We start from the raw sequence: 12,728 nt of genomic DNA, 5'->3' as shown, positions 1-12,728 counted from the left end.
GCAGTGTGCAGCACCACCGCGACGACGCTACGTGCTTTTTGTAGACACGATGTGCGTGCGGGTTCAGAGCTGAGGCAGCGCTCGGGGTTGGGAGGACCTGTTAGGGTGTGACAGTCTGCGTACGACCGATGAGTGGCAGGAGAGGGAGCTGGAGAAGATGAACAGTATGTTGTAATGAAGATGAGAGGCTGGAGAGGGAGCTAGGCCGTTGCAGCTCGGCGGCGCACGCCCACGCCTACTCCAGCTTCGCCAACGCCTCCGCATCCTCGTGGTACTCCCACGAGGACATATCCGCGTGCGCCATGGCCGCAGCTCACGGCCTGCAGTGCAGGGGCGGCGCGCCTCAGCCTCACGCCACTCGCGTGCTCCCGCTTCATGTGGAGGTGGAGTAGCTCTGTAGCTAGGGAAGTGTGTGTGGTGACTGGCGAGCTGCTGCAGCCTCGGTCGTCCATAGATAGAAGTTGGACCGGTGGAGGTTGAGGGAGGAAGAAGGTATCGATAGCTGGACCCCACTAGCAGTGGTTGGGCTGACGGATTGCTGTTGTTGCCGTTGAGGCTGGGCAGATGGAGAAAGACGGAGGCGTGAAGATCCACGCTGGCGGGCTGAAGCGGCATGCCACGTCAGAAAAAAATAATAAAATATTAGTCAACTTACTGTTTTTGGAACAAATTTATAATTGGCACCTTATAACTGGCAAACGGAGAGCCGACCACCATATCGGTGGCAAATAATTAGAAATCCCAGAGAAGAGAGAAAGGAGCGAGGCCGCGAGGGGAGCTAGCGCTGGGTGTAGGAGGAGGGCTCCTTCACAAAATTGTCTGCGTTTTTTTCTACAAAAACGGCCATGATGCCGAATTTTCTCTCCTTCACATTAAAATAATTTTTGGATCAAGGTGGTATGTGTAAAATATTTACGTGCACGTGCTGCTCAGATAGGACGGAGTATAAAGTAGAGGGGTTTTCTGCAAAACTTCTGGCACCACGTGTCGACAAGCGAGGGCTCAGAGCGCTCGTGGAGCACGGAGTGAGCAACAGTTTGTGGTGGGATTTAAGGAACCTGATGACTTCATCAATCTTAAAATCTATTGGCCAAGTTATTTGGTAGTGCTCATTCTCATTTAGATAAAGTGTACACGTTTGTTTTTATAGGGGATGAGTCTGCATGCATATATATAAGTAATAGTCTCTATCTCTACTTTGATTTAAAAAAGTAACTATCGTGATATAAATTCTTGTATTAAAGTAAATTGCATTAGGTAGTTTGCACCTCGTATCTACGCCACAAATAGGTGCGCATCTTGAAACCATGTTTCTTTAGGTATAAAGGAGAGGAGTTTCTCTCCTTTCTTTAAGGAACATGGGCTAGTTTTAGACCCTTTTTGGGATAACTTGTAGACCTCGTTTTGAATCAAAGTTAGATTTCTTCCCTAGCGAGATTTCATAAAAATCATGCGGAGAAAAAGCTTAGCATTCAGTAGGGCAAATTCTACGGGAGAAAGAACTCACATGCTCGACCTCCGCTGACGATGAGGGTGAGAAGGGGCTCGACGAGGAGGAAGCGGCGCAGACCGTGCTCAGCAAGAAGGAAGAGGAGGGGCTCAGCGAGGAGGAAGCCATGCAGGCCCAATGCCTTCTCACCCTAGGTGCCCCTCTTCGGATCTCGGTCGTGGCAAGGACCCTAGAGGAGGAGGTCTTCAGGCTCAGCTGCCGGAGAGCACGAGGTTGGCACAACCGACGACTCTTGAGCAAGAGAGGAGGAGGAAGAGAGAGGCGCGGGGGTCGATGATGATGAGGGGGCATGGGTGCTGCCCGACGAGATCTATGGGCAGTAGGCCGATGACGAAGGAGGGCCTCCGGCCAGAGGACAAAAGGGCGACTGGGGCTAATTGAGGAGGGAGGTGCAACCGTGCAAGAGGACGAAGGTCGAGAAGCCGAGGCATTTTCCCTACTGCTCCTTCCCTTCCAATTCCGCGTAGATGTGTAATAGGCTCGGTGGAATGAATCACGGGAAGAAGCCGTTTAAGAACCGTGGTGTTTGGCGTAGTTTGCCCGTTTTTTCCACCAAAAGTGGGTGGGAAGCTATCCCAAAGAGGGTCTTAGACAATCTCTTAAAAAATACAAGTACTACCCCATCAAGCAATCTCTCACACGATTTAGAAGTAACTAAATGCAATCATTACATGTTATGTCTCTTTTCACATTTTTCATCTTTACCATTTTCCAATACAATTGACATATAAGTACTATAGAATCAAGTTATGATAAACTTCATAATATTGATCTATTGTTCCCCAAAAAAATATTGATCTATATGTTTTGTCATCCATATTTATAATTTTTTTTGTATTCTTTTGTATAGCACCTCCATATATCTTCAATATACATTTAATTATAACCTTAGCCCGTGTTTAGTTCAAAAAAAAAGTTCCAAAAAAGTGCTACAGTATCCATCACATCGAATTTTACGATACGAGCATAGAGCATTAAATGTAGACGAAAAAAACTAATTGCACAGTTTGGTTGGAAATCGCGAGACGAAATTTTAAGCTTAATTAGTCCATGATTAAACACTAATTGCCAAATAAAAATGAAAGTGCTACAGTAGCCAAATTCCAACTTTTCAACCAACTAAACACGGGCTTAGTTTAAATTATGTTGGTTCTAGTTGCTACTCATGTCTCATGACATCATAAACCTATATTTTGATTCTAAAAAAAACTTATCCATCTATTAGCACTAATTTGGATTGGATGGAGCATGCTACTAGTATTAAAATCAGAATCTCGTGTTTCTAGAAACAACCACAGTCAAGAGTCAACCATGAGATCTTCTCAACCGCCGCCGCAACCGCGCAACGTCCTTTAACTCCTCACCGTGGCCGGCTGGCGGCTCCGGTGTCGCGCGCGGTGGTCACCCCGAGGCCGCCTCCGTTATGACACCGCCGCAACGACGTCACCGTGTCCAGCAGTAAGCCACCAACGGCTTCGGCATCTCGAAGCCCCGCACGGGAATGCGAAGAAGGCGAGAGATCCGAGAGGGGGAGCCGCGACGGCATGGAGGTGGCGGGAGGACGGAGGCCGTCTGCTACCGAGCTACTCAGAGACGCTCCGAGTCTTCGAGCTCTGCTCCGGCCTCCGCGTATGGTACGGCGGTCCTCCCCTTGGCTACCTTCTTGCTAAAAATCTGTGAAGTGCTTGCTCGCAGGTCGCACCTGTCGCCGATTACAAGTACTTCTTGACATCTGAAATTCTGCGAAACATCAAATCTGAAGGAACATACGTACACTGCAGCCGCACTCTATTCTGGGCAATGTAAAATCTGGACGTTTTTACGAGTACTCAGGCTGTTCGGTTGGCTGGTTCGTATTGTTGCTGGTTCGTGAAGTACTGTTGACTGGTTTGTGTCATAGAAAAATACTGTTTCGACTAGAAATTTACGATCGTTTACGATAAGCTACAGCCAAACGAATAGGCTGACTACATGATCTGGGCTGCATTGCCGCATTGGCACACCATTCTCCGTTCAGAACGAGAGCACACGCTGGCCCCGTTAGGCCCCATATTCGGCTCGTTTTTTTTTCCAATCGGAACCGTATTTTTCTTTCACAACAATTCAGCCAGAACAGTGTCAGTCAAGATTCTTTCAATCAGAATAGTGTTTTTCTCTCACAACAAATCAGCCAGAATAGTATTTCATCTTGTTTTTTCAGCGAAGCGAACGGAGCCACTGTAGTGAACCTTATTTTCGTACAAACGAATTCATTAATTATTTATGTCATGGTAGTTTATATCATGGTAGTTTATACAACATATTCTCATCCTACACCCATATGTCCAACTGTAATATTATCCTCAGAACACTGGTAGCGTGCTGCATTGTTTTTTCAGAATTTCAGCCAACTCAAATCGTATTAGAACACCAAGGAGCTTTCCAGAGCGTAAACTATGAACAAGAAGGCTGAACAAGAGCCGTGGTAAGCCCACCAGGCGTAATCAGCTTACACCAGTACACTGTACCACCACATGCACAGCGAGCAGAAAGAATACACCAAAGCTGCCGCTAAATTTGACAATTTATCACGTTTTTTTTTATATAAAAACACTTTATTATTCATATTAGCTTGAACTTGAACCTCACAAGGTAGGGTTTTTTGTTTCTGAAAGTTAAAAACTTGCACAGTTGGGTTACAGGCAGAAACAGAGCAGTAGTATGGAGCCTTACTATGCCTGTACAACTTTTACCCCTAAGAAACAACCATACAAGTCAATCTTATTTCTTAAGCATTCGGTGATCCTACAGGCTGCAGCATTTCCCATTCTCCGCAAACCACCGTGGCTTTCCGTATGAACTCTGAGAGAGCTGGCATGAAGGGTAGAAACAAAATTATTTAGCAAAGGGTTACTTGAAGTACACATGAAACAATACACATAAACCAATTAATTGGAATTAGCCATAATTGTTATCCTCTGTCCTGTATTGTTTTCCGAGAATATGCAGGAGATCTATGTATCTTTACCCCTCATACGGAAAGAACATGGGTATCTTGTTCATTCATCAAATAACCATAGTAGGAAATTTGGGAAATTGCAGAGTTCTTTTATCCTTAGCTCATGCTTTTCTGTGGCAGGTATCAGTCACAAAAACCCTTTAACGTTTGTAACAGAGGTCACAGGACAAAATCAAGAAAGTAAGGTCTACGTAACCAGCAGTTCCCCTTCTTTATTTATATATAATAAAATTCTGGCACAACTCCTAACAGTTTTACGTTAAAAAAACAGCAGTTGAGTGAAAACAAACACAGCAGACTACCTTAACCAAAACTAGCGAACATACCATATTACCATTTGACACTTGTTGCAGTGATAGCTTCATTGTCCAACTGCTGAAGGAGCAGCAGCAAGTTCAGCGGTGAGGATGAAGGTTGACATGCCAGCTTCCCTGAGGTGACGAATGTCACCATTCATGAGCCTCAGAAGGTTTCTAGAAACAAGAAGGCTGAAGCCCTCCTCTGACTGCTCTTTATTGTCCTCCTCATACATTTGTGACAATATTTCTGCTGGGACTCCTGCTCCTTGGTGCTTGATCCTGAAAACCATAAAGCCATAAACACAAGACTAATTTAAGCCGTCATACCTTATGATTTCCTATTCAGAAATGAGTGTATGCATGCAAATTAGCATGCCCAGTGTACCTAAGTTCGAAGTCTATGAGATGAAGGTTTTCCCCAATGCTGTTCTTAGTCAGTTTGGAAGAGATATCAACAGAGCCACCAACAGGAGAGAACTTCACCGAAACAAATAAGAAGTCGGAGAGGATCTGCTGGAGACGGATACCATCCCCGTAAACTTTTTGCTTCATGAATCTCTCTGGTAGGTTGCAAGCGACTCTGATACCTTTACCCTGGCAACCTATGAGTACTTGACTTACAGCAGACACCACCACATCTTGCAACACAAATTCAGCCATATCCAAATCCAAGCAACTTGACCTGTGAACATAATGATACAGAAATATTAAATTGCTAGTAACGAATATGGCTATAAGCTTCAATAGTTAGTGAAATAAAATTAAGTGATACCATTAACCTACAGTTCAGAAAATTGTCAAATAACGAGGTAGATGAAAGTAAATACAAGAACCTAATAGAACAGTTTAAAAGACATGGCAAGAAGATTACTTGTCAGTAATGTTATCTTGATCTAAGTCGGCAAGTATCTTGTTTAGCTGGCGATGACAACTATCTGAGACACGGACCTGCCTCATCTGCTCTTCATTCAGACCTGTGCTCTTGAGTGTTTCCCTAGAATAAAGCATACCTGAGAGAGGTTTGTTGATGGCATGTCGCATGTACGAGAAAGCCTTCAACCTTCTTTGTGCTGTCTGCTCAGAAGCTTGCTGCACATGTAGCGCATGCTGCAGGTCATCACTAGGAACATGAATGAAACAGAACACTCCAGTGACACCATCTGCATTTACTTTTCTGTTCACTGACAGAAGGCATTCAATATATTTTCCATTGCGGTCAAAGAAACCGAATGGAGCCTTTTCTGCCTCTTCACCGGCTAATGCACTGTTGATGATAATGCAAAGACGTACAAAAGCATCTTTGCTCTTCAAAAGGCAGGAAGCATTGCTACTGTCAAAAACCTCGCCAAGGAGCATCTTATCGATCACTTCATCTCTGTGCCACCCAGTAAGTTTGGTCATGGCTGCATTCCACTCAGAGCACCATCCAAATTGGTCAGCACCAAATATAGGAGGAATGAGTGGGTTCGGGTTGTGAATGATTGCCTTGTAGTCCCCCTCAACCCGAGTAAATTTGTCCATGACCAACTTATGAACAGTCATATCCTGGGCTACAAAGCAAACCCCAACAACATGGTCATGAAGGTCACGACTGGCACAAGCATTTACAACCAAGATAACAGGGCCATCATCCCTCTTGGAGCCATGTGTTTTCAACTCAAATCGAACTTCCTTCTCTTCTCTACCTGCTCAATTGATGAAATATTTAGAAATCAATACATAATACAATAAATTATTCATTTCTTTTTCTGAGGTTGACTATTAATAGTAAGAATGGCAATCAAATGTTGCAGATAACAAAGGTGCTTAAGACCTTTAGTTCCACTCACCTTGCAGAGCTAAATATAGCATCCTCTGAACAATTGATACAGAAGAATCCTCCACAAGTGTAAGTATGTGTCTTCCTATAGCTTCATCAACTCTCAACCCTGACAATTCTGCTACCTTTTGATTCCATCCATTGACCAATCCATTGCCATCTACTGCCAATATCGGAACAGTTGCTGTTTCCATGAGGCGAACCATTTCACTTGTCACTGCTTGCAATTCAGCAAGCCCATCAAGTTTGAGATCACCAATCTGGTTATCTAAACCAGATGCCTGGGCCGGCTTCAAGGCATCATTCAGTGTACCTCTAAGAATAAGTTGCAATGAGTGAATAGCATCCATCTCGTAGTCGCTCCATGGCAAACTCTTCATCTTGACAACCTCGAGGAAAGCCTTAAAGGACAACCTAGGGTGCATCCTTCTGTTGTCATCCTTATCAGATGGATCATGCTTTGCACCTCCCCATTTGATTTCAGCAGCTGTATGTGACCTGAACCAGAAAAGAATGTCCTTGGACGTGATCTTAGCCACTGCCATTCCACAAATCATGTCACCAAGGGAAGCAGCTCCTGGATATCCAGCATCCTGGAGGCTATCAGTACTCAAACCAGTGGAATCCCCATGAACTTCTGAAAGCCAGAAGGCAATATCACGTATCTGAGACTCAGTTGGAGCCGTTTGAAGCCGCCATACTTTGTCCCCATACAAAAGAGCAGCACCATCACACTTAACTAGGTCCATGATATTTGGACTCCCAGATACGATACTCAAGGGAGATGCTTCCTTGAATAGCATGTCAGAGAGCATTGTTTGCATTCGCAGAATGCTTTTCTCTCGTATCTGCTTCTCCAATTCAAACTCCTTGTTTACGTGGACAGCAAACACTTGGGCCAAGAATTCACAGGCATACCGCAGTGGAAACGGGACATATCTGGGGCTCTCATGGTGGCAAACAATGAGACCCCACAGTCTCTTCTTCTGCTGCTGTTGTGGTGGTTGTTCGGGCTCAGGTTCATCATCCTCTTCATTTTCATTAACCACAACAGCCATGACAAGGGATGCAATCGAGTTCATGTTCTCCATATACTGAAGGTGACAGCTATGTGGTGCTCTAAGAGTTGAACCACACAAGCTAATATCAATGGAGAGTGCCTCATCTTCAATAATCTTCACGGATCTGGCACGGCAATCACAGATCATTCTGACTTTGTTCTTCATGAAGAGAAACCTGGCAGCTTGAGGGATATCAGTGGCTGGATAGTGCAGGCCTAGATAGGGCTCAATACCAGGTTTGGTGATCTCAGCAAAGACCTCCCCATGCTCATCTTCATGGAACTTGTAAGCCATAACCCTGTCATAACCTGTAAGGTCAAAGACTTCCTTAACCACGGTATTGCATAAGGCCTCCATGCTTCCACCTGGAAGTGACTGGATCTTGGAGATTGCCTTGGCAGCAAGCTTGTAAGACTGCAAAGCCCCAGCAGCAGTGGCAGGAAAATCTGCAGGCTTCACAGGCTCAAAATCTACCACCAGACAACCAGTTGCCCTGTGAACAATGGCATAGAATGGCTTGCCTGAGGTCTTGCATTGAACTAGGATAGGATTCAGCAAAGAAACATCAGCAAATCCTAGTGTCTTCTGCAGTGCTGTAGCACCAGGATCAGTGAAAAGGGAGCGCACATTGGTACCAATTCCTAGCTTTGGGGGATCATCAACGTTCGGCACAGCATGGCTGACCGTTGTGAGCATTTCAGGTGCATTCTCACTGAATGCAATGACCCTGAAGCTCTTCTCGTCAAGGGCCAACAAGCAACCAAATGGTTGGATGAGCTTTCCTCTTTGAATATGCTGCAAGTAGGCTATGACCTTTCCCGATCGCCCTTGCTGCTCAGATGGAGTGCTCCGCTGTGCTTCAACCAACTTGGAGTAATCAAAGGAATCACCAGATTCTTCATACTCTGCATTGAGTTCAGCATCAAGGGTTGTTTGTGCTAATATCCTTGCCCGGGAGCTCTGGCGAGTCCTGCTGGATGAACTGGAAGAGTGGGCAGGCCTCGAGGAAGACATTTCTGTCTTCTTTAACAAAAAACCACCAGATATCACTTCTGCTTAACTGGTAAAAGGGCAGTGGAAATCATAAATCACTAATATAAAGTAATAACACCCCAGTGTGATGCAAAAACAAAGATTTTGTCAATGTACTACAATATATACAATGACTCAAAACATAAGTCATTGTTGCCAGAGTATATCGTGAAAGGATTTTTTTTTCCTTTTGTCTTTCCAGACCTTGAGAAAATATAGAAAATACCACTTTAGTTTTTGATAGACTGCCTAAAGATGAATCACAAAAAGTGATGTTTCAGTTAATAATATATTTAATCTTTCCAAAGCAGTGTGCCAAATTTTTATTTACCCCACAAAAATACCGCTTAGTTAGGAAAAAAAATCCTAAGTTGATCCAAGTTATAATTTTGATAAAAAAATGGTAAAATTCAAATAACACTGGTCATCATGGAATTTGCCCCATGGGCTATTGCACTTCCCATGCCTATTAACAGAACAGAAAATCATATGGCGCCCAGGGGGACTGGCGCCCTCGTTCTAAAATACCATGTTGCAATGTTTCAAAAATCATGACAAAAGTCATGTATGTAGTAGACCTAAAGTTAAGTGTAGCCGCAACAATTCAGCTTGAAATTCATCTTTGATGCTGAGATTAAAAAACAGAAGTGTCACTGCCAGCAGTCAGCACATGATGAACAGTGCCAGGTTGACTGCTTGTCTATTTTGTTTCTTGGCATATAGGATGAATTTCGAACTGAATTGTTGCAGCTATACTTAACTTTATGTAATACTACATACATGATTTTTGTAATGAACTTTGAAACATTGCAACATGGTATTTTAGCTAACAAGGGCGCTAGCCCCCTAGGCACCAAATCCGCACTCTACCAGAACAAGCGCTACAACATGTGGTTCTTAGATGAAGTCATAAGTATCATAAATTTAAATCATGCAATAATTGGTGTAACAGAATAATAAGTTCAAGTTTATTTACCCCCATTAACAGCAAATGAGGTTTCATGGAATGGGCTTTATCTGTTTCTTTTTATGATATTTTATTCAACAATTCATCTAGCATGTAAGTTTTGTGATTAAAAAAATCACTGGATTTGTTTTTGAAAGTATTTTTTCCAACAATTACGATTATTCAGCTATGGACAACAAAATATAAGAGCAGGTGAGAGTTCTGTTATGGAGTTGCACAATGTCAAGGTTCGCCTTGTATATGCTGAAATGAATGCCATTTTTCTCTCTCTCAAGAAAATTGAAGTGCCTGTGCTATTGGGACATGCAAAATTAGGCCCTTCTGTTGTAGTACACATGTACTATTTTCAGCTAATAACTCAGAGAGATTATATAGCAACAGAGAGCTTTGCCTCTAAATTAATTACAATATGAAAGAAGCGGTTCCTTCAAAAAAAGAAAGAAAGAAAGAAAGAAGCAACCTAAGAGATTAAGACTAATGATGAATAATACCATTTGAAACTTTCAGTAGTATGCGTTTAAGGAGCAAGATTTTTTCTCGAATACGCATGAGATCTGCGTATTATTGTATTAAGGAAATAGTTTTAGAGTACAAGTCATCTGGCGAAGATGGGGATTGAGTTTTCACTCCTGTGACATGAGAAAAGCCCTGCTGTTCTAAAACGGGGTGCAATCCAATAAACGAGGTTCACTAACATTTCAGGAAAACATCTAGATCCTAACATGGAGAACTTATAGGAAAGTGAATAGTCCAGTGCTAACAAACAACAGAAACCGTCATGCTGCTTCTGCGAAGACATGACTGCAGCCACGGAAAGCAGATCAACGGATTCCCATTTCCTACTGCCCCATGATCAAGAGATTATAGCAGCGCTGACATGCTCTTACTTTTCCCCGTCCGTTTTGTTCCCAATCTTTCGAGTGAAATTTGGTGACCACGACATGGCGCACATGGACCATGCCGAGAATGCAAGAACCACGGGTAACAGCAAAAGCCACGGAATGGACCTGCAGCACCCCTTCTCCTTCCTCTCACGGTACCAGATTAACTTAATAGCGACAGCCAACAGACACTATCCATTCGCTCGTCATCAGCAGCCCCAGAAAATAAAAGGGGATGCTTTTCTATCTATATTTTGTGTATCAACAAATTCAGAAAAAAGGGGTTCTCGGGATGTTCATCTTCCCAACATCTAAAACTTAGCATGCTAAGTTTGCTAACCGTAGCCATCGAATATGCGTATGATGTCAAAGCTAACCAGAAACCAGTGAAACAAGTGAAAAAACGCCAGCTTTTGCAGCTTCTGTTCCTCCCTCCCCCCTAATCCAACGAGCTAGGCAGCGGCTAGCTATCAGTCCTTGTACTGAAGGAGCAAGCATATCTCCTTCCTGCTGATTGGTCCAAAAACAAAAACCTATCGCACTCTAGCTGCTCCCCGATCGAGGAGCCAGGCCCAGACGGGAGCAAGAGAGACGCAACAGAGGATCCAGACATTCAGTGACCAATCCAAGAGCCTCGCCACAATCCGTGTCCAAGAAGAACATGATGAACAGATGACGGTTAAAGCAAGCTGAGCAACAGCAGCAGGGGAGGGAAGAAGAGGAGGAGGAGGAGGGGAGGGGACCTACGGGTGGGTGGAGAGAAGCAGTGAGCTCTGGAGCGGGAGGACGCGCACCTCCGGCGACTCTCCCGGCAAGCAAGTACGCATAAATAGCGGGGGCCGGAGGGCGTGGGCGTGGGGCGCTGCGACGAGTGCGAGTGAGCAGCAAGAGCAAGTCGACGACTGGGTGGGGGCGCACGCCGACCCGGTGCCCATGCCGGGAGGTGTCGAGCGCTGATTCGCGGCGCCACTTTGTTTAGCATGGCCATGTTTAGTTTCACTAAAATACAAACTTTGGCATTATAAAAAAAGAAGATTTCCTATTACATTAAACTTACGGTACATGCATGGAGTACTAAATGCCGACGAAATCAAAAATTAATTGCACAGTTTGGTTGTACTTTGCGAGACGAACGTTTTGAGCCTAATTAGTCAACGATTGGACAATTATTACCAAATACAAACGAAATGTCACAGTATCTACGGTGAATCGGGTGGCGCCAGCTTCGGCGAACTAAACGCGGCCCATGTTTAGTAACCCGGCAGGCTAGGCTAGACTCCGCTACGGCTGCGCCCACCCGTGGGCTCCTTTCGTCACCCAACAAGCTCGCTCACCTGTAAAGACGTCAACGGGGCCCCGTTCCCTGATTCCCCGCGGAAAATTCACCTATTAAGGGACGGAGATGGTACAAATCTTATCCTCATAGAAAAGTAAATAGAAAAAATCATCCTCATAGGGTATGACGAGGTGAAGATGGTATATATGCCCCCGTCCCCGTTCCCCGCGGGGACTCGAAATGTTTAAGGCCCATCTAAGAAGGTTCAATTCCTGTGTACGTATATAAGGCAATTTCTAACCCTAACCTTAATACCTTATCCTTTCCATTCTTTCTAGACTTCCAATCCCCTCCCCCACCCCCCCAGCTGCCGCCTGCCGCTCCCTAATCCCTAATTCCCTATCGCGATTCGCAGACCCGGCGGCGCCGCCGTGGCCACTCCACTAGTCCACCATCCACCTCCAGCAGCCACTCCACTCCACCGACCACTTGCAGTCACCGGAGCAGCTCACCGTCGGATACTCGAATCCACACCACCAGGGCCGCACCGCCTGCAGAGCATCACGGGAGACGCATCCGCACATCCTTCACCGCCGACCACCATGGCTTCGTCCTCCCCGCCTCCAAGCTCGGACGGTGATGAAGTAAGGGTGAGAAACTAAGACTCCATGTCCATGTAGCCTACATTCCTGCACTTTGCACAAGTGTGTCTTAGTCCTCCCTCGAGATTTTGCCTATCGGGCATGGGCATGGGCTATGGCTGCGTGCATGCGTCGTTCTCGTTCACTCACTAACCCACGTCCGGCGGTCCTCGTGAAGGGACGCCATGGATTTGGATCGGCCACCAAATGCTATGCCGGCTACTAGATCCGCCGTGTTGGCGCC

General features: G+C 45.0%; 1 protein-coding gene across 2 annotated transcripts; it reads right to left on the bottom strand.

The window, feature by feature from the left end:
• Positions 1-4,055: 4,055 nt before the first annotated feature.
• Positions 4,056-11,487, bottom strand: LOC136552145 (phytochrome a). 2 transcript variants are annotated; one of them, XM_066543714.1, is made up of 6 exons: positions 11,315-11,487; positions 6,637-8,747; positions 5,679-6,492; positions 5,193-5,489; positions 4,835-5,086; positions 4,056-4,360 (listed from the first exon to the last, which is right to left on the bottom strand). In XM_066543714.1, exons 2-5 carry the CDS (start codon positions 8,699-8,701, stop codon positions 4,870-4,872), a joined length of 3,393 nt encoding a protein of 1,130 aa, XP_066399811.1. In that variant the 5' UTR covers positions 8,702-8,747; positions 11,315-11,487; the 3' UTR covers positions 4,056-4,360; positions 4,835-4,869. The 2 variants fall into 2 exon arrangements, with proteins under 2 accessions (XP_066399811.1, XP_066399870.1); XM_066543773.1 differs by having other exon boundaries at positions 4,843-5,086.
• Between the last annotated feature and the right edge of the window lie 1,241 nt (positions 11,488-12,728).

The sequence above is a fragment of the Miscanthus floridulus genome, chromosome 1 (assembly GCF_019320115.1).
Source record: "Miscanthus floridulus cultivar M001 chromosome 1, ASM1932011v1, whole genome shotgun sequence".
In the NCBI taxonomy this organism is placed as follows: Eukaryota; Viridiplantae; Streptophyta; class Magnoliopsida; order Poales; family Poaceae; genus Miscanthus; species Miscanthus floridulus.
Note: the sequence above shows the minus strand (reverse complement) of the source record. Positions and strands in the feature narration are given on the sequence as shown.

Coding starts and splice junctions, on each gene's coding strand:
- LOC136552145 (XM_066543714.1), bottom strand. CDS start 8,701: ATGTCTTCCTCGAGGCCTGCCCACTCTTCCAGTTCATCCAGCAGGACT. Junction 5,490..5,678: donor CAAGATAACATTACTGACAA/GTAATCTTCTTG, acceptor TTATGTTCACAG/GTCAAGTTGCTTGGATTTGG. Junction 5,087..5,192: donor CTCATAGACTTCGAACTTAG/GTACACTGGGCA, acceptor TATGGTTTTCAG/GATCAAGCACCAAGGAGCAG.